At 39.4% G+C, this 26,753-nt stretch overlaps 1 protein-coding gene across 3 annotated transcripts in view; it reads left to right on the top strand.

The window, feature by feature from the left end:
- Positions 1-26,753, top strand: part of arhgef3 (Rho guanine nucleotide exchange factor (GEF) 3) — a 39,884-nt gene that overhangs the window by 1,549 nt on the left and 11,582 nt on the right. Inside the window, exons 2-3 of one of the 3 annotated variants that reach the window (XM_072381504.1) lie at positions 7,506-7,572; positions 13,205-13,267. In XM_072381504.1, coding sequence (XP_072237605.1) covers positions 7,506-7,572; positions 13,205-13,267 — 130 coding nt within the window. Of the gene's footprint in view, positions 1-7,505; positions 7,573-10,048; positions 10,583-13,204; positions 13,268-19,745; positions 20,320-26,753 lie in introns of those variants that run through there. The other 2 variants (XM_072381506.1, XM_072381505.1) reach the window with 2 other exon arrangements.

Here is a 26,753-nt window from a genome sequence, read left to right as displayed (position 1 = left end):
AAGAACTTTTACTAAAATAAAATAATACTTCCATTCCTGTGGAGTAAGGCTGGAGCACCAATTAAATCCAAACTAACTTGGCATTTTTAGCTTTAGTACAATCAGCAGAAGATTTAAAGAACAATGTTGATCAGATTTTCTACATGTGATGTTACCTCCTAAACGTATTCAATATTTCTGTGTCAGAGACGGTGATCAGTCGCACACGAGCACCACAGAGGACTGTACCGACAGGAGGTAGCTGGAGGGAAAATGCAGTTTTTCATTTTTACACAGTAAAAGTTCAGTTTAAATCACACAAATGAGTTCACATGTTAAGGTCCCAGTATAGGATCACTTGATTAACTGGTTGTAAACTTATAGATTAATGATGTTTCGAGCGCTCATACAGCTCAACATGAGCAGATGTGACTGTTTGGTGACCCGTTGTTGATCTCTGCAGGAATGTGGTCCTGCTGTCAGGCATCAATGATGAAATGTTGTTCAGGTGAAAACAGCTTTTCTGCTTTGTTCTTTACCTAATCATCAAGTTTCCACCAACAATATGCTGCCCTGCTGGTTTCAGGAGGCGTTATGTCTGCAGGTGTGTGTCGTCTTGGTCAGTTCAAACATTTTTTCCTTAAAGGGATAGCTCGACATTTTGGGAAATGTGTCTGTTTTCTTGATCTCCCAGAGGTAGATTAATACATCTTGATGTCATTTTGCTATATACTGTATTTACATGAAAATGTCCCATACAGGTTTGTTAGATGTGTCTTTGCTGCACTCATATTGCACCAGTGCTCAGCAGTTCAGTTATAAAAAAGACCGGGACTTTAACGCGTTAATTAATATTAATTAATTACACAAAAAGTGACGCTTTAAAAAATGAACGCCTTTTAATCCCTCTTATTTTTGCACCGAGGGCGATGCTTCTCACTGGATGAGTTTCAGGCATACCGATTATACTGGAGCACCGACTAACGATCATGACTTCAGACAACAACAAACCACAGTGAACAATAGTCAAACATGAGCGAAGAAGCTGATGAGAACGCTTTGGTTGGCTCCGTGGACGGGAAATTTTTGTTTAAAAAACAGACGGCTGGGATGGTCGGTAGCGTAGTCGTGGGTTGTGCAGGCGCCCCGTGGATAGAGGCTACAGTCCTCGCTGCAGTTGGCCCCGGTTCGAATCCCGCTTCGGACGGCCTTTTACTGCGTATCATTCCCCCTCTCTCTGCTTTCTGTCTCTTTTTATCTGTCCTGTCCATTAAAAGGCATAAGAAAATAAAAATAAAAACTGACGGATGGATGGAAGCGTCGATAAGAGCACGGTTGGTTAAGTACCACCTTGAAAAAAATAAACAATGTTTTGTTGCTTAAGCTTATGCATTCAGTCATTATTCAATGGTATTCTACAATCCATGTGAAAAAAATAGCTTCTCACTGTTCTCAGGTCAAATATTTATATGTGATTAAAAATGTGATTAATTTCAATTCATTAATTACAAAGCCTCTAATTAATTAGATTAATTTTTTTAATCGAGTCTCAGCCCTGATTTTTATATTTCAGATGATGAAAACATGCCAAAATCAAGCAACTGGTTGCTTGTGTGTGATCTAATCTGAGCTTCTTTGCTGTGAGTGTGCTGTGGAAGCCAAGCCGCCACATGTGCATGTTAGTGTCTGTGGGTCCCAGCACCAAAAAGGACCAGGTTCTTCCACTGAAAAGGTCTCAGACAAAAAGGCCACAGTCATCGCTGGTCTGGCTTTCCCCTGATGGACATTTAGGACCAGTTTTGGTTCCTTTTGTTTTGGACCATGAAGTTTCTGTTGATAGTAATAGATGCGTGCATCTGTCCTTTGAAACGTATAGGAGAAATGATCTTTGTAGCTAAAAATGTGAAAGGCTCGCTTTACTCCAGAGTGAAACTGGAGACATGGTGGTACCATGGCTCAGTCTACTGGCTTTTTTTGCCTTTATGCTTTGCTAAGCTAACAGAACGCTCATGCTAACTTCAAATTTTATTACTTACAAGCTGATCTGCTCCTTTTACAGAACAAGAGGTATGTGTTTCTTAGAATGAAACTGAAATGACAGTAGTTTACTGATTTCACTTTTATTTTTTTGTTGGTGGAACAACAAAAGGTTTAAGATCAGTCCTGAGATCAGCTGGTTATTGCGGATTATTGAACTTGTCCTGTAACATGTGGAGCAACATTTCCTCTGCTATTTCCTGAGTGATGCCCTCAGACCATGTTCAGACCATGTTTTTCTTCAGCAGGAAATGATATCTTCCCATCTGCCTGAGGTAACATCATGTTGTGGTTTTTTTTTATTATTGTAATCATTCTGAAAGTCACAGAACCGTAGTTTGAAGTTTGTTTTAGTTTTATTTTCCTTTGTCTTTTTCTCAGTTCGGCGGAATACTCGAGCTTCTCAGTTTAATAAACAGCTGTTTTTGTTATCGTCAAACATGTCAGTTTATTTCAGTTCTCTGTCTCTGTCTCTGCTTTAGCCCCAAAACTATGAAAACAGACGTGTTGGTTCATTTTTCTCACACTGTTGGTTTCTTCTCTTTTGTGCAAATGTTCTCAAACAGAAGGAAATAGTGAATTTTCTCTCCTATTAACTATTTTTAGTTACAGCTTGGTAAACATCTGGTCCCCTGGTGAGTTCTCTCTGCAGCCTTACAGTGCCTGAGAGACTGAGTGAAAGTAAACTCCAGTTTGTTTCCACGGCCTAGAATCACCATGTCAGTGGCTCAACTTTATCTCTAATGTTTATTCTTTGGACAATAAGGCTTGTCGGTTGGATCAACGTATTTGTTTGAGTCGCTTTGTTTACAGTGAAGCGACTGAAACTGAGAAAGATGAAGACATTTAAAGAGGGATGAAGGAGTATTAAAAGCAGATGGAGTGTAAACTTATGAACAGAGAGGGGAAAGAAGCCTGCAGGCAAACACACCTCTGATCTGATCTGATCTGATCTGATCTGAGAGATCTTATGAAGCTCTGGTGACAGAAAGACAGAAAGATTTTGGTAGACTCGTTTTGACGCTGCAGTGAGGATCAGGGGAGCAGCGGTTACAGTTTGGGTGTAAATCTGTGTAAGAAACTAGGAGGTGAATTTCAGTCAGAGTAGTGTCCTCTGAAGTTATGGAAACACAAATGTGTGTGTGTGTGTGAGTGAGTGCATCCAGGGTGGGATGAATTGTACTTTTGGAAAAAGCAACTCCCAGGAATGAATGAGTCACACGCTTAAAGACAGACATTAACACACGTACAGTTCATACATAAACGAGCACACAACACAGGAAGAAGAAGCAGCAAAGCTTCAGGTTCTACCTGTCAGGATCATTTTCTGCTTTTTGCTGGTTGGTTGATTTAAAAGAAATTTAAAAAAACAAACAAATGTCCTATTTTCACCCATCAACAACCAAAGAAGCTCAGGTCTTTAACTGAACCCTCTTTAATGTAAATTCTTAATTGGTTGTATGGTTTTAAGTGGCATCAGATTAAGAAAAAGTATCGTGTCCAAACTCAGAGTTGAAGTCAGAGTTGTTGTCTTACAGCTGCTCCTAATTTTCCTGCCAACAGCAGTGTGTGCAGTTCAAATTTTCCTCTGGCATTGGTTTGGTGATTTTATTGCTTCAACCAAACCCAATTGCTTCAAAGCAGGAGGGATGATGCAGCTGCAGCAGTTTATGATGATCGCATACAGAGCTGTGCACAAGCTAAAACTGAAGTGCAGTTTTAAAGGTTTTCTCTCCCAGAAAGCCCGGGAGAAACTCATCTTTGCATTCATCTCCAGTAGACTCGATTACTGTAATGGTCTTTTAACTGGACTTCCTCAAAAAGAGCATTAAACATCTGCAGCTCATCCAGAACGCTGCTGCTAAAGTTTTAACCAGGACTAAGAGATCTGAACACATCAAACCAGTTTTAAAGGCTTTACTCTGGCTTCCAGTCAGTCACAGAATAGATTTTAAAAGCCTGCTGATGGTTTACATCTGTGATATGTTCAGAGAATATAAACCCAGCAGAGCTCTTAGATCCAAGGACTCAGGTCAGCTGGTCCAGTCCAGAGTCCAGACTAAACCTGGAGAAGCAGCATTTAGCTGCTATGCTGCAAACAAGTGGAACAAACTGCCAGAGGAGATTAAACTGTCACCAAATGCAGACATTTTTAAATCCAGGTTAAAAACATTTCTTTTCTCATGTGTCTATGCATGAAATCTGCACGCTATCTTTTAACTTATCAAGACTGTTGCTTGTTTTTATTCATTTTAGTTTGATTTAAATTATTTTATTTCTTTCTCTTTATATTCTTTCATGTGTTTTTAATGCTTCTTCCGCTCCCCGCTGCAATGCTTTTATTTTATGTAAAGCACTTTGAATTGTTTTGCACATTAAATGTGCCATACAAATAAACTTGACTTGACTTTTAACGTTGAGCAGTGAAGTAAAAAATGACTTCATCAGACTCGTATTTAGTGGGAGCCCCTTTTTCTTTTGGGTACAGTTTGATGTTGATTGAGTCGTAGGATTCCTTCTTGTTCTTGTTATGTCTGAAGATTTTTCTCGGAGACTGACTGTTATGTCTGGGCTTGTCCTGCTGCTGCATGAAAGTGAAATGATAGGACGCTTCGCTTCCCTGTGGCGCTGCATGATGAGTGCACATCTAAAACCGGCTTGAAACGGTTACGTAAGACAGACCAGGCTGAAAAAACTCAGCTTCACAGATAAAAGGAATAAAAAGCAGGATGGTTAAGACTCTGTGCTTCTGACATCTTGCCCATCATTTGGTTTTACTGCTGCTCCCAACTCAAAATGTAAATCGTAAAATATCACATTCGGGAAATTAAAAGTTCACTCTCAGAAATATTTAGGCCCAATTTTTAGGTGTTGATAATCTTGATTGGACAACAAATTTCCATCCGTAAAACACATAAAACATGATAAAGTTTTTCTGATGTCCATTTGTCAGTAACTTTGCAACATGACCAATAGAGCTAATACAATTAGAACTGATAGTAACCAGGTTTATGTATTATTGTTAAGGGCCATGGCTTATTCTGGTATGCAGATTGTGTGTGTGTGGGTGTGTGTGTGTGGGGAGTGTGTGTGTGTGTGTGTTGTTGCGTGAGCTGGTCTGCTGACTCAGCTGTGCCGTTGCCGTTCAGGATTGGCTGGATTGTCCTGACTCCTCCCACCTTCCATACTGGAAGCACCCACTGGGCTGTTCTGGACCCTGATCCACCAATCCCTGGAGCACCATAACTTTTTTTAAGCCTGGTGTTTTCCACTGATCAGGGCAGCTTGCCACTGAACCAGGTTTTGTCTTTGTAGTTTTTGATGGTTCCTTGTACTTAAGGAACACATTAAGGCCTCAGTATATTTGTTTTAGCATTGCTTACCCTTGTTGGGCTGCAAGCTTTAAAGGCAACATTCGATTCTAGTGCAACCTTAGAGGATAATTTGTTAAGAGAGGCAGAGCCAGGCTTAGATAGGACCTGGGGTGTTACCCTTTGAATTTATGCTAAAGTAGCTAACTGAATTCTTTTATGTGCTACTCTATTTTTAGTTAGTGTCTTTGGTTTGTTAACACCCACAGGTTCTGTTTGCATAAACCAGCTGGTTTAATATTACCTCTCTTTCCCCTGACTGAGCAGGGTTATAACAGTTATGTACATTATGTACAAATCACCTACATTTTAAGTCATTTAATCTGCCTAGTTTCACACTATACAATATTTGATGTGTTTTAATAGATTACTTTCAATCTTAAGAAATCTCTTTGATCACTCTAAATAAATAAAAGTCATAAACGGGATTCAATTAATTTTTTTATAATATCGATGTCATGTTGATACATATATGATGATGTTGTGATTTGAACTCAGCTGATGAAATGAAAACATTACTGAATGCAGACTGGGTTTTTTGTACTTGTATGAATCTGTCAGAAGTGTGTGTGGTTGTGTGTCTGTGTGGACCTGTTCAGGGTGTAGCTCGCCTCAAACTGAGCTGAACTAAGCGGTCGGATAGCAATATATTGCTATCTGATATATGATATTGTTATGCTTTTTTTCACAATAATCACACAATGAAAATCATATATTTTGCTGCAGTCCCGATCATTGAGCCACACTGCTTTACACAGACTCTTGAAGGTTATGTAAGGCGATATGTGTAAATTTAGTTATTAATCAGACAAGCTGGGGATGTGTGTTGTGAAGGTGTTGATTACCAGCATTCACGTCAAACCAAGCAAACAGACACGAGTTTGTGTGAATTAAATCAAAAAACTACTTTAAATGAGAAGTTCAATTCTTGGTAATGTTGCATTTTTGGGAAAAAGAAGGTATAATATGTCACAGTAGATAGCATAGTTGGTTAGTTAGGTGCTAATTCACTGTTTATTATATGAAGTCATGTTAAGGAGGGAAACAGCATTGGACTGCTTTCACTCTCAGTAATATCTGTCTACTTGAGAGTCGAGCTCACAAACAGACCATTTATCCATCATTTTCTAAGCTTTCTTTGCCTGTTCGTGGTGTTTACTCTCTCAGTTATAGGTGGTATTATGGATTAAGGAGGTTAGGGACATTTTTTGTGCTTAGGTGGTAGTTTAGTGGTTGTTTCGACAGTAAACATATTGCAGTCTCACGTGATAGATCTCTGTATATATCAATATATGCATCATATTTATCAAATAGTTAGGATTAGCTACTTAAAAATGTGTCTATAAAATAAAGAGTACTTGCTTGTTGAAAACCACCACTGGATCTTTTATCCTGTTCGGGGATTTGTCAGAGTGTGCTGACCAGAATAAACCACCAGGTGAAGCACTTTTCAAACTTTATTCTCTGAGCCTCATTTTTCCAGAGTTGATTGTGTCAAGCTGCACATGAATCCTGGCTCTTTCTCCCAGATGTTAATGTAGACCATAACAATTACATTTGGATCTCAAAGAAGAATAAAAATGCAGTTTGCTCCAGGTACAGCAGTGTCTGAGAAGAAGCCATAATTTACAATATTATGAGAGAAAAAACCTCAAGGGATGTGTGAAATGAGACAGGAAAGCATACCTTTCAGAGAAATGAACTCAGAAATAAACAAAAGCAGTTAAGACAGGGAAAGAGATGCTGAACATTTAAGAGTTGTGTGCATCACGTGTCAATAGTCTATAGTAAAAATGAAATAAAAAATAGTCAAAAAGACTTCATGTTAACAAAGATGCACAGTTAAAAAAAATCTAAGACTAAAGATGATCTCATCGTTCATTATTTAAATTGTATTTAATCTTTATTTAACTTGTAAAATCAAGATTTTGTGATAAAATATGGAAACATGCTTACAGTCCAGTGTGCGAACTGAGGCTGTCGAGTTATTTTCATGTTATTTTCACTATGTACTAATCATGTTGGTCCAGTAGTCCATTCAGGATGCTCCTTGCACATGTAAATTAAACTGTCTTTTCCCTCTTTCTTCTACTTTCCCTCCATTTTTTCTTTCCTCAGGCCGAAGCTACAGAGGAAAACTTCCTCCTTCTCTCTTCTGTCTCCTGACGGCTGGTCCCTCAGAGGGGTAAGAACAAACCTTCATTAATCCAGAACGCTACACTCGTACTCTAATGTGACACTGGTTATATGAATTATTAAGACACTCAAAAAGGTGTACTTGAAAACACCGTAATTTTGAACTCCTGTCCTTAAATGTGTGTATCTGTAAAACTAGTTTTGTAGACAATAGGCGCATTCGGACAGAGAGTTCTAAGAACTGTCCACCTCGAATTTAGTTATTAGAACTGTCCTTCCCCAGGGGAACTGTTTCATTTTGCATTCGCACATGAGTCAGGGACCTTGACAGGGACTGATGTGTCGCAGCCGTCTGAGACAGACGTGTTACTTTAGCGCCACTCAACAACAAAACAAAACCTGCAAAAAGTAAGGAGAGAAGAAAACAACACCACCAAGAAGCTAACATGGAGAGTGAGGAGGCCACCGTGTTCACGGTCTGCATGACGGTGATATTAATCATGGACGATCACATCAGGCGTCTAAGATGGAGGCTGGAAGAGCTCACAGCGAGAGTCAGGAGACAAAGAATCCAGCAGCGGGCGATACTTCTTCGTTTCATGAAGGAAAGAAGGAGAGCAGAGCGCCGCAGACAAAGGAGACGACAACTCAGTTTAACTTATTAAACATGCGCTGGTTGTGTCCGTGTCGTATGAGTAAACATTTCAGACAAGGAGCGGAGCTACCAAACACCTACGTCATATGTGTTCCTATGGAACCCAGAAAAGACCTCAGAGAAGAAGCTAAAATGGTTCTAGGAACTGAGGGCCGTGGTCTCGAGTTCCTGTATGTCCAAATCAGCCAAAAAACGTCCCTGTTCCTGAAAAGGTTATAGGAACTGCAAAAGGTTCCTACAGTGGGAATGTGCCTTTTGTTTCACACATCTGTCCTTTTTGTTTCAGGCTTAGGGGCTCCAAAATGAGACAAATGTACTATAGCTGTGGGTGTGTGGATGGTCTGTACATGAAAATACACCCCAATATTTTACAATCTGGGATTAGAACAGGTGGATGCAGGGGTTAAACTTGTGCAGTGGAGTCTCAGAGCTCCGCCCCGCCCGTTCAATATCACAGCATCACCGAGTCACATACAACTCCGGGAAAATCCTTGTGTTGAGCAGACAAATGTAGAATATCACCTTCTTTTCATTTGACAACATTAAACAACTGAAATTTCCCTTCAGCAGGTTTGTATTAGATTTTGAGTGTATGATTAGATTTAGATATAGATTTAGATATGGCCAAAGTAAAGCCAGAAAACGGCTGAGCTGGAACTCGCTGGTACACCCTGAAAGTAGTCACCCTGATTATAAAAACACAATCTCTTCACACTCAGTCTATAGAGATTGTGAAGTTGACGTCATGTGTTGGTTTGTTTCGCTTGTTCTGCAGCTGTCTTTTTTATGCATAGACCCTGAATTTTGACTTCAGGATAGTGTTTTACTCTTTCCCTGCAGGATCAGCCTCTGAAATCATATCTCAGTCCATTTCTAATCCTCATTACCAAATGTTAAAGCTATCTGTCCACTGCTTTAACATGTTTTTTTAATGGTTTAGTTAAAGGTTGATGTGTTTTTTTTATGTTTTTCATAAAAAAATCTCTTAAATCTCTTTTTCTTTGATATTATTGGTTTTAAGATTGATTTTTCTATCTGAAGCGCTGCACGGTGATATGGTGGTTAGCACCGTCGCCTCGCCTCACAGCGAGAGGGTTCCAGGTTCAAATCCTGGATACATCCAGGTACAATCCATGCACAAAGCTGGAGCCTTTCTGTCTGGAGTCTGCATGTTCTCCCCGTGTATGCGTGGGTTCTCTCTGGGTACTCCAGTACTCTAACCCTATCCCTAACCCTCCCACTGTCCAAATGCATGTTAGGTTAATTGGTGTCTCTAAAATTGCCCTTAGGAGTGAGTGTGAGTGTGACCCTGTGATGGACTGGCAACCTGTCCAGGGTGCACCCTGCCTCTCGCCCAATGACAGCTGGTATAGACTCCAGCCCCCCGTGACCCTGTTTTGGATTTAGTGGGTACAGAAAATGGATGGATGGAACTTCTAACTCTTCTGAAAGTTGCTATATAAACATTGTTTATTAGTATAGCATGTTGGCATAATGACATGTGGTGGAACGCAGCGTTCAGACTGATAATTACCTCTGCTTGAGGATGGCAGCTAATACATAATCTGTTAAATATTGTTTGATAATCCATTTGATAAGTAGAATCTCTGGCAAAAAAGTAGGAAAAAAAACAATTATTACAACTTCTCAAAGCTCAAGCTGCCCCATATAGCTCATCTATTTATGATATAATGTAAAGTAGCAAATATTTGCACTTTTGAACTGTGCATTGACATAAAAGTCAGTTTGTTTTGAAGTTTAATATGTTGTAACTCTCTTAATTTCCATGAGATTAATAAAACAATTCTTACTGTTTTTCTGCTCGTGTTTTACCTCTGGTGTCACGGTGTCTCCTGTAGCTCCTAATTATAGACAGTTGTTTCCCCCGACGGCCGTCACTTCCTGTTTGTCCAGTGGGAACCGAGCGGTCACACACATACACACACACATTGTGAAGGGTTCCTGTTCCTGAGGGTCTGTAGATCCACTCAGGAAGGTGGTGAAGCTGAGGAGACTGTGACTGAGGAGGTGAAGGAGCAGACAGCGGTGGACAGAGGTCGTGGAGAAGAAGTGGCTTTTGAAAGGACAAACTGGAGGGAGAAGAGACCCAAGTGTCCAGTTTAAAGGAGACAAATGAGGTGGAACACAATGTGACTGTGCAGGAGGTGATTCAAAAGAGGTGAGAGGGATAAAGGAGAAGTTACTGCAAGTGTTGGCTGGCATATGAAGGGGAACAGAAAGGAGAGCTGATGTGACTTTGGGGTAAAAAGAAGGTGACCTGGAGGAAGAGGAAAGAAGAGGAGGAGGAGCAGGAGCAGCAGGAGAGAGTTAATCAATACTTGAACTGTTCTGAGGAGCAAATCTGATCCTGATGATGGGTTGCTGTCTGTTTGTTTACTACCGGGTGAGTTTGATGTTCAGCGCATCCCTGGATGCACCTCATTAATAATCAGAATAACATTCACCGGAATAAAACCCACCAACCCTGCTGAGTCTCTGCTGTCCTGTGGGTGTTTCTTTTGTTACTTTATATCTAAACCTTTTATCATTGTAAGTTATTATTGTTTCATTATTTATTTATCATAGGATTATTATTGTTCTTTATTTATTTATGGCTGATTAGTCAGTTTATAGGGATGAATACATAAAAACAAAGCAACAGTAAAAATGGCTGAATTGTGTTTAATGCACATATTTCACCTGATACCCAAACATTTAGAGTTTCTGGAGTATATTTTTTAAAGAAACGCCTCATAGTTCAGGATCTCCCATTCAAACGTTGACTGTCTGAAGTTTATACAATAGACCTGATGTCCTCGAAGCATTGTTTGTCAGCCGGTGGGAAATTGTTGCCCCCACCTGAGCAGGACAGCATGCACGGTCTGGAGGAGGACAAAGGACTTTCATGCACGACTAGAGTACAGCATGTCTTCCACTCCTTCACTCCCCCTTAAAAGAGTGGCTGGAAAATTTAGCTCCATCTTGATTTTTTATGTTCAATTATTAACGATCTCTTTCCAACACTTGTTAAGGCCCAGTGATGCCCAGTACAAATGCAGGTACCATTTACATTTGTAGTAGTATTTAATACTTAAGATTTCATCTGAACTCTGCACTGAACGTCTTTGTTAATCTTTAAAACAAACAGTGTAGAAAAATGGATGTTGGGGCAAAAACTTCTTTTATTCCAACTTAAATTAAACAAAAGAAAGAAAAGGGATACTTTCCTGGTGACTTTATCATCCATATGTTCATCTGTGCAAATCACTGGTTTGTTTTACATGTGGAAGTTTCTGGAAGCTCAGCAGCTTATGGTGGATTAAGCAGTGGACCATCACGATTCAAGGAGCAGGTCATTTCAGTTTGACGGTTGACCTTATTTATTGAAACAAGAGGCCACGGATGAGAAGCTGAAACTAAATGGAAGTCAAGATGTGGAGGATGGAGGCAGAAAGACAGCAGGACATCCTGAAAGACAATGTGACCTCAGAAACTGGTGATGTGCCTTCACTCGCGGCTCTGCTACCAACTGAGGAGGAAAACCATTGCGGCAGATTGGAGACTTTGTCTCCGTGGATGAGAGTAACTCCAGCCATGGAGCTGCAGCTGAACCCGCATCCTCACACATGTAAATAAACCGCCATTTGTGGATGGAAATGACTGATGTCCAAGCTTACTTTCAGTGAGAGTGAAAACAAACGTTGAATACACTGTTTGGTGCAACTCCTTCTTTCCCTGAATCTTTAAAACACAGGTGGAGAGTTAGCAGGATTAATAGGAAATATGTCAGAGAGTTGTTTTAAGGATGACAAAGATGTTGAATTCATATTAAGCACCATATAGCAGTTGTAATTAGATACAACATCAAAAAGACACACAGTGTGGCCTAATCTTTGCTTTGAGCTGTCATCATATGGCTAAAAAGTGTCTCATTTAGTTCATATTTGAGATTTTTGGAGGAAATAGTCTGACCTTATATGGACTACAGGACTTGAGGACCTCCCCCTCTCTGCTTTCTATAGCAGTGGTTAGTTAAAGGTAAAGTCTGCCAAGTTGTGCAACATCCGGACAACAACAAAGTCTCAACACAATACTGAACAAACAGCAGACTTCCTGCTATTGTACAGATCCCAGCATCCTCTTCTTCTCCCCTTTTTTTCTCCTCCTCTGTTCAGCTGTCCCCACTTTTTCCTCCTCTCCTCTCCTCTTCTCATCAGGTGTTTATGAGGTTTCTTCCTCTTTTTGTCATCATGACAGGGGCCAGGAACTGTTTTGTTCCCTCTCGTCTCTGAACCCTCTGAGCTTACGGGCAAACAAATGATGAATTCCATGGTTACCAGAAAAGTAACCTGGTATAAACAGACTATAAACACCGGCGCAAAGGGAAATCTTGGTATCTGAGTCACCACATTTTACTTGGCGATGACAGCGATAAGCTGTAAACATGCAGTGATGAGAAATTTCAGACATATCACTCACTTATTTTTCTTATTTGCACAGGTATTAGTGTCAGAGGGTAAGTATGGGTCCCTGTTCCACTATCTGATAGGTCAGATGTTGTATATGTAGCCGGGGATGAGGCCTGAAGAAGCTCTTCAAGGCTGCAATATTAAATTAGCTTTAATTTAATTATTTATTTACTGATTTGCACTGCACATCTATCACTAAATTATTTTTATCTCATGACCGCCTTTATTTTCTATTTCTATTGTAATTATATTGCACATATTTTTCCCTTGTGCACCGTTACTTTACTTTCTACTTATTTGATCCTGTGACAAAATAATTTCCCTCTTGGGATCAATAAAGTCGGTCTATCTAAACAGATATATGATTTTTTTTGGGCCTTTTTAGCCTAAAGTATTGCGCACTGAAATCTGTAAACAACTGCAACTAACCAAACTTCTGCACTATTTTAGAGTAACTTGATTAGATGTGAATTAAAAACAGCATTTAAATCACATAATTTAAACACAAACATCTGCTTCATGTCTAATGTAATGTTTGCTGTTTTTTTGTGTTGCAGAAGAAGAGAAAACAGGCCAGCAGAGATGCAGACTCACTCAGTCTCTGCAGTCTGGACATCAATGTAAGTTAAGCTCCTTTAAACAAAGTTCTGGGTCCTTGAACAGTGCACTGAAACTGTGTTATTGTCATACAAAGTGCTGAGATATCTGAGAAAAGCTTAAGCGTTCCTAAAAGCTGTTGACTCGAGAAGGCCGAACCCTTCCTGAGTGTGTGGGGACAGATTGTTCACACCTTTGAAATGAAACACAAAAATAGAAAAACAAGCCAACTTCCTTGTCTTGCTGTTGAGGAAGTGATGCTGTTAAGCTGCGTCTCTCTGCGTTTTCCAAGCAGCAATATGTGGTATCTTATGTGGGAAATGTAAAGTGAAACTTTGAAATATCATTTCAGGTTTTAGTCTGAATCATGTGCGATCATCTATTATTTTGTCATTTTGACTTAAAGAGCCCATATTTTGCTCAATTACAGGTTTTCAGTTTTATGATAAACGAGTATAGATTTACATACTTTAACATTCAAACAAATGCAAATGATGCTGGACTGATTTCTCACATACGTCACATTCAGATACTTAGCAAACTGTGTTACAGATAAAGTAGAACATTTGGCTTTTGTATGCAGTCTTATGCTTTTAGGTCCCACAACATGACCCTACGTTGTCATTTTGATATTTTTGGTAGCTTCTGGAGGTGTCTTTGTCAGCCTCTTCACCGTGATAATAATCAATGTTGATTCCGCATGTACAGGACTAATACAGTTATTGGCTTTTACCACATTGGTGTGGTAAAAGCACCAAGAGCAAAAAACTGCCAGACTCTGTGGTGTTGCTCAGACTCTTAACAGGTCACTCTTCTGATAGAAGAGCCCTAAAGAGAAAGTTACTAAAATCAAAGTAAGAATAACTTGAGTCATCGAGCATATCACAGGCATGGGCCTACATTACCCACAAAGCAAACAGTTCAGTTGGAGATTAAGTTAAGTTTTTCTAGATTAGGTGGATATTTGTACATTCTGGGTATTCATATAAGTAGTGATATGGTGCATAAAGAACAGTTGAAACGTATGCTAATAACATTAGCATGCAAAGTTGTTTTTTTAGAGATGTTCTCAACCACAGAATGCATTCAGATTTTTTCTCTTTTCACCAAAGGGATTTAAAGAAAGTGATTCTAGCATTTAAGTTAAAGGTATTACAGGTAAAAAAAAAAACTCTTAAGAGTATCATGATTCTTCTCTAAAAGCTGCCCTTCATACTGGAGGAACTTTGTATGTTTGAAGCTTACAAAGAAAGATGTAATATGGTGCTTTAAGGATCTATCCCCACAGATAAATCATCAGATGTTTTCCTGATTTTTGCTATATCTGGTTTTGGTAGAAATACGTAAACTGTCAGAGGTTGTTGTCATTTACCTGCTTCAGAAATGAAGAAATCATTTAACTGTTCTGATAATAATCAAAATAACAAATGAAAGATCTGTTGTGATGTAGGGAAAGTACAGAAATTGAGTAGAATGAACTTTATATCCAGCTCTGACTGTGGATCATTGTACATTATGGACCCTCGGGGACCCTCGGCCCTCGTGTTGGGCCCCTCCTCCTGTATTTTTAGCGTTCTGCCTGCAGCCCGTTCCTTCCCGGGCGTTTCCCTCTCTGCTCAGTCTAACACAGGATGTCCACCCTGTTCAACACACTCCAGTGGGACAAACAGACCAAACACACCATCAGTCTTACTTTGTTCAAGCCAGCGCTGGCAGATATCAAACCTGGAATAAATTACAGGCTATTGTTTCTGTACTCCAGCTCAGTGAATCATGTACAGCCTTATTGTGTTCTTACAGCAACTTCAAGACCTGGAGACAAGTTTATCTGATTTGCAGGTCAAAGGTTATGACAGTGTTGTACGTCTCTTTGTAATGCATTAGTTCTCCTTAGCAACATCACCTTTGTCTTGACTGGTCAATAATTTTACCCATCTTTAGTGGTGGAAGGTAACAAATTACATTCAGTCAAGTATTTTAATTCAGGGCATTTTTTGCGGTGTTTGTGCTTTGCTTAATCTCGTGCTTATACTTATAACACACAATTTTTCTGGCAAAAGTATTCTATTTCTATAGTTCTTTATATATTAATGTGACAGCTGTGGTTGCATGTTACAGACTCAGATAATTGTTTCCAAATACAATAATCTGATACATCATGATGCTCTATTTGAAATGTATAGGACTGTTAATTCATTAAAATATTCATTTGCAATTAATTGCACGATCATCCATAGTTAACTCACAATTAAACGCAAAATAATCACACTTTTAATATATGCTCTAAATGCAGCTTAAAGAGGATCTAATACTTTTATCAACATAGGTGCAGACAATACGCTTTCTTTATTGAAATACATGTTACATTTATTAATATATATATATATATATATGTCAGAATATTCTTCAACACTCAAAATAAAAAATGCTGAAGTCCTATGGTAAGCTCAATAGAAAAATAGAAAAACTTTGCTAATAAAAGTTCTTTATCATTAGAAATGTAGGATAAAAAAACCTACAGGGAAGCAGGACATGATTTCTGCAGCGATATAAAACAACATCAACATATTTCCATTAAAAATAGATGAAAGACCCGATGATATCTTTTATTGAAACAGTTGGCTGATTGAGTCATTGCTGCTCTTGATGTAAATCAACCAGTTAAATAAGTGCTGTTATCATTTAAAGTTATAAGACACAGGGCAAGCTGTAGCTCAGGGGGAAGAGCAGTCGTCGGTCAGCGGTTTAATTCAAGGCTTCCCCGAACCACATGTCAAAGTGCCCTTGGGCAAGGCACTGAACCCCACGATGCCTCTTATGCATTCATCAGTAAGAGAATATGTGTGATAGATAAAAGAAAAGCCCATTGTGTAATCCAGGGATGTCCAAAGTCGGTCCTCGATGGCCACTGTCCTGCAGGTTTTAGATGTTTCCCTGCTTCAACACATCTGATTCAGATCAATGCATCATCAGCAGAAACGTCTAAAGCCTGCAGGACAGTGGCCATCGAGGACCAGATGTGGACATCCCTGATGTAATCTGTATGACACTATAGACTCAGATGTGCTGTATGAGTACGTGAACGTGTCTTGTAGCGTGAAAGCACTCTGAGTTGTCAACTAGACTAGAAAAGCTTTATATAAGTACAGTCCATTTACCATTTACTGTGGAAGTTTCTGTTTGACTTCAGAGTCACTATTGATTTCTTCCTCTTGTTAATTAAGATCTACAAAACCCCTCAGGCTCACGTGGTGGTGGACTGTTTTTGATGTGCTTCACTGAACCGAGAGCGAACCGAGGGAAGTATTTATTTCAAGTCAAGGAACCATGAGATGCGTTTTCCACAGGCAGCAAAAAGTTTCTGTTGAATTTTACTTCATTAGAAAACCTTAAAGCAACATGTTCAACATGTGACATATTTCTGTTCTTGAGACATTTTTCTTATAAAAGTTTAATTGATTACTTGCTGATTAGGACACACCAACACAGTTATTAGAGAGGAAGTTGGTGTATTGTGACAGTTACAGAATAACTAACCCAATCAGTTGCATTTATAAGAACTTGTACATGGCTGCAGTCCATTTTGTCATATTTTAGCTTGTCAGTGATCATGACACACTCTCACAATATTCATTTATAAATACAAACAAGGGATTTGGGAAATTGAAATTGAATTGAAATTGAGCACCTTAGATTGAATATCTGAGCTAGAATAATGATGAGAAATGCAGCATAATTTAATCAGCTTGTCTGTGTTATGAGTATTTTAACTTATACTAGATGTTTTTAGCAGTTTCTGCCAAACGATGCACTGACACACACAGAAACATAAAAGAAGTGTGCAGTTTCATGTGATTTACCATTTAAGAATCTGCCTATTGTCTGAGTGTGTATATATCGCTTGTGCTCGGAGAATAGATGCATTTGTAAATAGTGTTGGATGCATATTTCATATATCCATCAAAGACAAAGATTGTCGGTTCATATCCACTCCTCTTTCATTTTTATCACAATACAAATCAAACTCGGTGGGTTTGTCTGAAAGTGTGGGAAAGCCTGTTCCTGTCTGGGCGCCCACCAACCAACCGCCCCATTTCGAGAAAATTGAGCTGAGTCAGAGAGGCAGCTTTTGTAAGGTGACCATGAAGTGTCAGAGATCAGTGTTGATGCTCTGAAAACAGCTTTTAGAGGAAACAATGACAACATTTCTAAAAATGACACCAGGTTGTTCTGATGCCTCATTGCCTGCAGCTGAGCCTGCATGAGTGTGCTCCTAAGTTTCTTAAATCCTAAATTGGGATGTTTTTTTTGTCCAAACACATTGATTCTTACTGTATTATCGTGCTTTAAAACATCAATTAACCACCTCTCGAAGTGCTATCTTTTAATGCTCTATACTAGACATGTTTATATGTCACCACAGTAAATGCACACAGTAGCTGACTTAGAAACCACTGGAAAACTAGGACATGGCTTTGGCTGCCTGCAGGCTACCGTCTCTCTCTTTGGTAATTACAGGATAGATTGTCAATGAGTTCCCAGCACCACCAGTAGCTCCATTATCTGTCCCACTATTGGTTCCAGAAGCAGTCGATGGGACTTTGTGAATATCCAGGTCATGATGACAAACTGCAGATTAAAGATACCCAGCATAAAGTTACACGTTGAAGTACTTCAGAGTTATCTGTAGCCGTCTTATTCGTGCGTTTTTACTACATCTCACATGGAAATATTTCACATTTTATGTATATTTGTTAGAGAAATGTTCAATGTACAAGTTGACTTTAATTAGATTTAAAGCAGAAGTATGCAGCTTAATCTTTGTAGTGGCAACAGCGGCTTCTGTGGACACAAGTGGTGATTACAGGCTCATTGTCGTCTTTTACGATCTGCAGCGACAGGCACCTTTTTCATGCATGCATACCAGAGGATCTATCAGAGGGTGTGCATAGCATTAGGTCTGCTTTTCTTTCTGTGGCTGCTGTTCACAAATTCGCTTCATATTGGGAGATTTTCCACCAATGTTGGATGGCCTGAAGGGTTACGTTCTCAGCGTTGTCGGTGACAAAAGAAGCTATAGAAGGAGGCAAGAAGATGAAAGAGATGGCATTTAACCTGTTACTGTTACGATTTGTTGATGAAGACCTCAAATGCAGACAAGGAGATGATGACAGGAGGCTGATGGCAAACTTAAATTGATTCATTCTCAGCCAAAACAGTAACAAAAGGCACAGCTGAGCCAAGAGTACACACAAACTAAAACAGGAGAAAACAAAGACCAAAATCATGACCAAACAAAAAAAGATAGCCACAAATGCAAATAAAACAAGAACGCAGCCACTGAACAAGAGGTTGCAATGGTGAGGATCTGACAAAGACTGTGGGGAGAGATGATTTGTGAACACAGGTGAAACAGAGGAGCTAATGAACCGAGGAAAACAGGGATGGAAGGTGGAGCAAAGACTAACTGATCAAAGTAAACCTAATAAAGACAAAAGCATGAGACAAGCAGACAAAAGTCAAGAAATCCTGATAACCAATCAACCTTAGCTAAAACAAAACTCAACTAAGAAACCAAGGAGCAATAAAAGAACAAAAGCAAATCAAGACTAAGCAACGAACATGATGAATCCTAAAGATGACCAATGACTAAAAGATGCACAAGAACACTGAATAGAAACAAAACTCAGCAAAGCCAAGACATGAAAAAGTCCAGAAATCTACAAACCTTCACAGTTACACCTCAGTGTGCCATCAAATCATTTTGAAGCTGTTATTTTAAAGTTAGTGTGAGCTAAAACTAGCAGAAAATGATTGACTCATTAACTGGTGGTAAAATCACAGCTTTTAGTTGAAAATGTAATGTAGGAACGGTTGATTCATTTCATTAAACAGCACTACAACATCGTTTTGATAAAAGTTACTCAAATGAAATGATTTGGTACATTTGTTGGTGGAAGGTGACCTGTCACACCTGCTTTTCTTTAAGTGCTACTATTTAAGTAAAGGACAAATGACACATTGATGAATATTAAGTGGTTTTCCAAGTATCTCTTAGGGCTTCAGTGTGACTCATTTTCTTTTTCTTATTCCTGTTGGACAACAGCAGATGTCCATATCACAGAGGGGTGAAGTATACCAGGGTCTGGTTATACACAATGCTTTGTAGAATGATCAAATCATTGCCGGGTTGGGTCATTGCGTGAGGTTTGTTGACAATGAAAAATATATACGGGAGAGGCATAAGAAATGAAAAGAAAATAGAAGGTACAGGAAAAAGAATAGGAGGAAGGAAAGCAGTGAGTTAGCAGGAGACAGAGCTAATGAATAAGTGAGTCAGAGAGAGAGAGCATGAGCAAACTGTGAGTCCTCAACCAGAGAGGGGGAGGAGGGGGAGGAGTGAGCACCCATCACTGAGAGAGGTCAGACAGAAAACAGAGGATTAAAAGATTCACCTCTCCAGCCGTTCCAGACTCCACACCAAAACTTTTCCTGCATGGCAGACTCTTTAAGATTGAGCTCAGAAGGCCTGAGGTCACAGTAGGAGTGTGTGTTGTCTAAAGGCTCCGCCCAAACCCGAGGGTGTTCCTGGACTCAGAGCCCGATCCTGGTAATCTGCTCCTGACGATCCTCTGATGGCACCAGGCATTTTCACGGGACTGCCACAGCTGGAACTGTGTGGGAAACAGGTGCTTACAGATTCTTTCTTCTGATTTCATTGTACGAAGAGAGTTTTCAGAGCAAACCGTCTTGTGGTGCCAGATTCATTCTCACCACTCTCAGCACCAGAAACTGTCTCTGGATCTTCGGCTGTTCATGTACTCTTTCTGGACTTTAGCCACTCTCTCCTCCTCTGGATTCTGCTACTTGCACCAAACTCCGTCGGACACTTTACCAGTTCGAAAAGATTCATGGGCTTTCTCTCGCTCCTGGGTTGAGTCCAGGTGTTGTGCTGGGCTCTGGGGTGAGCATTATGGTGGCGGGGCAGAGGCCCTTCGGCCTGCTGGTACAGCGGTTTAACTCTGGCTTCTCTGCAGAGAGCAGCACTAAGGTCAGCGTGGGGAAACAGGTGGAGGTAAGATGGAGGATTTCCTTCCAGTTCAGCCTGAATGTTTGTTTTGGAGAAGGGATGAGACAAAAAGTGTAATCTGTTGTCATTAAAATCAGTTAAAATTACTCTAATTTGATCTATTTCAGTGGAATTAAGTATTCAAAATGTAATGTATTATAACCTGTTTTAAAGTCATCAAGTCAAATGATCTGAACTAATCTGATTTAATCACATTTTAGCTTCTTTATTTAAATAATATGATCTAATCTGTATTCCAACTCTTTATAGAACCTTTGCAAATTTTGAATCTGATGTCTTAGAAATTAAATTAGTTTAATCCTGTAACATTTCCTTCCATTGTCATTTCTGGATCATAAACATAAACTAAAGCAATGAATAACCTCTTCATTTTAGGATTAAATTTGAACTTTTCTTAGTTGGTTTACTGGATATTTAGCTGATTATTAAACCGAAACACGCAGACTGTACAGATGTCTGCCTTCCTTTGATGATAGTTAAAGTCGGTGGGACTCAGATTGCATTCGAAAAACTCAACAGAAATGTTTCTGGCCAGACATCATAACTGGATTCCTCCAGAATATCCACAAATATTGTTTAATATATGAACTATTTTCTTTCTTCTGACTTAAAACTGTCTAATTGTTCGAGTCCACAGAGGGAAGCATGCATATGAGGTGTGTGCTTCTCAGCTGGGCTGTAACAATACATACTATTACCAAACTACCAATTAATCACAGATGGAGGGGACTGGTATCATTATCAGGACACTTATTTCTCAGTCAGTGGGCATTTCTCTGTTTCGTCCTGCAGGTTTCAGTCATTTTTAGCTACCTGGACAAAATTCTCCAGAACTCCTGAGCTAAAGAGAGCAGGAAAAGTCTCTGATCATCTGTTACACAAACAGACACTTCCTCACCTGAGATGTCCTCTGTAGATGGCATTATTCAGTCTATTCCTTTGCCAAGATCACCTCCTGCTGTGTGTACGAGTTCAGGTGCGACAGTCACCTGGATTTTTCTCAAGATGCATTTATAGAGAACTTTACAGTTCAGCCAGTGAAGTCCTGAGCTGTAATGAGCACAAACACAGCCTGTTGTGTATGCATGCTGCCCTCTGCAGAGTGTTTAAGGTTAATAGTTTTAGTTCAGCAGAAATAAAACGTTTTTTTTCAGTGACCAGGTCATGATTTCTGACCATTGCTGTTTCTATTTTCAAATGTTTTTTTTGGCACTTGAGTGTCATGTAATTCTTCTGTATAATAACCATAAAAACAGTCCAGATGGATAAAAGCAAACTTTTCCTTTAAAGTTTCGAAACATTAAAATCAGCTGAAACTGAAACAGGAACGGTGAAAATATTCACTCGGAGTTTTGAAGAGATGTCTCACATTAACAAGTCTATATGTCAGTAAGAGAGTTCTATCATTGATTTGTCTGTATGTATTTTTTATGCACAAAGTCCATTGACCTTTTGTGGGGAAAGTAAAAACAGCCTCAGCTCATAGCTCAAACTGGACAAGGTAACTTTTTTCCCCTCCAACTTGAACAGAAAACAGCAAAGAGGCAGATAAAAAGTTGTTTTTCATGACGTGAAGCTGTTTTGAGACTCTTGTATATTCCTCAGGCTTCAGCTATCCTCTCAGCTTTGTTTACTGTCCTCTTCTTCTTCAGCTCTTTATTTTCCTTTTTTCAAATCTCATGTGGTCTGTGTAGCTCCTACAGCTCGACCTATTTTGACATTCTTATTGTGAGATTGATTTAAAGTAATTGTGGTTCAGGCCATCAATCAAAGATAAAGCAGAAACACCTGCTCCAATAAGGAGGTAAATCACTTTTGATTAGAAGCGAGATATTTCCGTGCAACAGTCACAATTTAGGGACATAAAATGACCACAAGACCATTTTCTTTTCACCTCATAAAAAACAGTATCCCAACAATATGTCAGTCAATATAAACTTATGCTATCAATTTCAATATCTAATTTCAGACAATATTAGCATCTCTGTCATCTGGATCCCATAAAGAGCTGGAATCTATGAGCTGAGAAGCATAAAAATGTAGCATATAGAAATAGATGTCAGAGGTGGTTAACATGTTAGATGCCTTTAATGACAATGAAATATCGATTTAAGGAGAATCAGAATCAGAAAACTTTATTGATCCTGGAGGAAATTGCTCGATATGTTGTATGAAATGTGACTTGATGCTTTTTGTCACAGTTATTTTGTTGAGATTAAGAATCACGACCTTAAACTCAGTCTGCTCTGAACGGGTTTATTGTTGACACAATGCACTGATTGATCGATGTCAGACGGAATCTGATGAAGCACCATCACACACAGAAACCCATTACAGCACGTCAAGCGTAAAGTAAATAAAGCGACTGTTTATTACCCTTATTGAACCTTAAAAATCATTTAAAACATCACATCTGCCATGTTTTTAATAGATACATGAAGAAAACAAAGTAATCAGAGGTCATTTTAACACAAATTCCAGCATATTTCAAATATAACTTATAGTATAGAGGCTTATTACTCATAACGTTAGAAGCTAATAAGTAAAAACTTTCATTTTTAGAAAATTCATTGAAAATCCATCAAAATCTGTCAGATTTTGGACGAAGGATTTGAAGGCTTCTTTGAGTGAAGAGGAAAAGGGGAAAAAAATAACTCAGAGGTTGATTTATTTTTGGTGAGCTGGTTCCTGACTGTGAGTGCTGATAAAGTTTGATGTTTTTTGTTTTCCAGTAGGTCAGCTGACTGTGGGCTGCCGGGCATAGCTGAACACACACATGCACACACACGCATGTGCATTGATTCATTGTAGGTCCATCTAGGACAAGAAACCTGGTGGCAGTTTAACAGAGAGTTGGACTCTTGAGAATATGAGGCATGAAAAAACAACCCATAAGAAGAGGAAACTCGTACTCCAGGCTTGTTAATTGTGAGCTGCTCTGAAAAACTGCTGGATAAATGAGGCTATATGTTTGTTGGATAAACTCATAACAGGCCTCCTTATAGAAAAACATATTAAAAGCAAAACAAAGAGCAGAAGACAGTTGCTTTCTCAAACACTGCTGTGAAGTGATGTGAAGTGTTATACATATACAGCAGCTAATACAGCAAACGGCAACACATCCGTATTGGCCATCTGTTGCTGTTGTTGTTGTGGCCTCACTGATCAATAGATTTATGATTATGTCACATTTTGGACCTAATGGACTCTCCACCACAGTGGAAAAAGAAATTCTGAAAAGGTCGATTAGAGGGTAACTTGCTCATGCCTGTCCTGACTTCCTGCAGAGGACAAAGAGAAATCCTCATGAATATCATGACAATTAAAGGCTTTAATTATGATTTGAGGCGTCACAGATGGGGTGTGTTGAAGTGGAAGAACCAAACGCAAGACTCATTGACAGGAGACGGGTAGATGAGAGCTAATAAGCTTATTTCTGACTTTATATCCATCCATCAGACCAGATCATGGGTTCTATGGTCTATGCAAATATTCTAAGACTTTACTCTCCCTATAGCCACTTTCTCCAGCTCTTCTGCAGGGAACACTGAGGTGTTCCCACGCTAACCAAGAGATAAAATCCCTCCAGTGAGTCGTGGGTCTGCTTGGAGGCCTCCTCGTAGTGTGAAATGTCCAAAACACCTTCCTGGGAGGCATCAGGAGGGCATCCTGACCAAATGCGCTAACTAACCACTTCACTTGGCTCCTTTTGACGTGGAGGAGCAGCAACTCTACTCTGAGCTCGTCCTAAATGACTGAGCTCCTCATCCTCTTCCTAAGGGTGAGCCCAGCCACCCTTTGGAGGTTTATTTGTGCTCTCCTTCTCTCAATCACTACCCACAGCTCGTGCAACTGGACTTCTTCTTGGTTCTTGAAGATTTGTGTGTGGCATGCAGGGAAACAAATTAGAAATACAAAAAAAAAAAGCAAAGCAATGCAGAAAACAGGAGTTGACTTAAATGGGAGGAAACAATGACAAGGATTTGGCAAAAGAAAACCAAAGACCAAGGAGTATATGTGCAGAGGGAGGTAATGACAAACAGAAGGCAGGCGTGTAGCAAGCAGTAACCTATGTCCTGGTGAGCAACAAAGAGAGAAAGCAAAACTAATCCACAAGTTTGATAGAGCAGGACGTAAAGCTTTCTCAGGTGCAGCCTAGAAAAACCGAAACAGCATGACCTGAAAGACAAAACAAGTGTCAGACCCTCCCACTTATCATTTTAGCCCAGGTAACATTGGATCTTGGATGCCTTGTGACATCTTGAAAAAATAAATTATACTTTTGCTTAGGTCCACAACATTTCTTTGACTTTGACTAATAAGAGCCCAAAGAACTATTTTTCACCTCAGATGGTGAAGATAAAACAAACTAAAGGACAGATAATCCGAATTGTTCTCACAGTGCGACTCAGTTACAGGCCACAGTTATTTCAGTTCATAAAACATCGAGTATCAAACAGACAGTAGTAGTTTTTCTGCCACTTAGCTCCTGGCTCCTCCCTACTGATGACATCATGCAGGTTGCTTCTTCCGCAGCGTTTGCTCTCTATACGGTTGCCATGAAAGCATGAATGAGTGCAAATTTTAATTGTCCAGTCATTCTAAGTCCAGTTTTAAATAATTTTATAGATGTACAGACATCTTTTGATGCAGTTTGATAAACTGCACACATCACTTTGGGAGAAAAACTACAAATCATTAATAGTGATGACTTTAATAAATAAAACAACGTTAGTTCACGTTCTTAAAGAGCCATCAGTCTGTTTTAGGCCAAGTATTTCTCTCTGCTGACATATGTCTTCTCAGTGGAAGTCAAACAACATATTCAGTCTTTAAGAGTCGGACAGAGACTCTCACTGTCCTCACTGATGGTTTTTGTTTGTTTCTAAAAGAATTGATTGGTCGGGAGGCATTGCTTTCATGCAGGTTAGGCTTCCAGCATAAGTTTCCACGGTGAGATTATCTCGATAAGAAAGGAACCAACTTTGTAATCATGAAAATCCAGAGCTGAGCCTGAAGTTACCTCAATAATACACTTTTGTAGTGCCAGCGCCTGGTAAGTCTCTGGTCTGGTTTTATTTTTAAATTGTATTTGACTCTAATTTTAGTCTGCTTTTTCTGCTCTTCCTGCTTCATCTTAAAATACATTGTGCCTCTGATTTATTTCTCTAACTTTTCCTTCCTGTGTTTATTAATCACCTGCCTTCTGTGTTAGACCTGGTTGTGCTCTGTCATCACTCACTATTTGTTTTCATTTCAATCCAATTTTATGCGTCGAGTGAAAATTAACAACAGAAGTAACCTCGTGACAATTTAAAGACACTCTCCTTGGCAGAACATCACTCAGATTTACAGTATTCCAGTTTAAGTCTACACAATACTTTGTTTGATAAGATGGTGACTGTGGAGTCAAAAATGCGTGCTGTGACTTAACTGAGAGTCCATTTCATAAAAGGTGGCCTTGCTGAGGAAACCAACAGATTGCATTGATCAGGTTTACCCCAGTTTCTGTTATTCTCTACCCTTCCAGTCTTCATCCTTCATGTCATTTCTTGGAAGTGTGCGGTCTCAGTTTGTTCCCGGTTTTTGCCTTTTGCCTTCCCCACATGACTGAAGTTTATTCTTGGATTCCGCCTTTGCCAAAACCTTATCTGTGCGAGGCTTTCCTCCCTGACTTATTTCCTGGTTTTGATCCTTGGTTCATTCTGTAAACTTCATCTTTTCGATTTTTCCTGGCTGTGTTTGGATCGTCCATCCCGTCAGCCAGCAGGCCGTGTCTCTCAGTACGGTCACAGCAGGAAGTTATGACTCGACCGTGTAATCACTTCATCTGACACAGTGACCATCTTATCAAACAAAGTCTTGTGTGGTCAGAAACTGGAATACCGTAAATCCGGGTAACTTTCTGCAAAGTGATGACGATATGTCTGTGTTGGAGAGTCAGACAGAGAAAAAAGTGTTTGAGTCACACTATTGTTTGACAAGTATTATTTGAATAAACTGAAATCAACTTTCCGGCAAATACTCGACCACCGAGACACACACACAGCTGTCTAAGAACAACAGTGTTCAGACTCAAGCTCTAAGCAAAACATTTCCTCGGTGCATCAAACTAAACAATTCAAGTACAAGTGCGGGTACAAATGTTTGTCAAAAGAAAGTCTTAAACTCTGCTGCTCAGCTGTGAAAATGAGCAGCTTTTACATTCGCTGTAAACCTTAAAGAAACAGCTTGGGAAATATGCTCATTCACATTCTTATCAAGAGTGAGACTTAATTTATGGATTTGACAGGAACTATTTTAATTGGTTCACAGATTAGAACTATAAAAGACCCAAAGTTAGTCTTTTTATCTGACTGTTGCCACTCGTTATGTAAGCATTAGTTGATTACTCTTATTAAGCAGCTGGTTTGGTTTAT

Source organism: Leuresthes tenuis, unplaced genomic scaffold, assembly GCF_036924035.1.
Source record: "Leuresthes tenuis unplaced genomic scaffold, fLeuTen1.0.hap1 SCAF_3, whole genome shotgun sequence".
In the NCBI taxonomy this organism is placed as follows: Eukaryota; Metazoa; Chordata; class Actinopteri; order Atheriniformes; family Atherinopsidae; genus Leuresthes; species Leuresthes tenuis.
The sequence above is the reverse complement of the archived record's forward strand: the minus strand, read 5'-3'. Positions and strand labels throughout refer to the sequence as shown.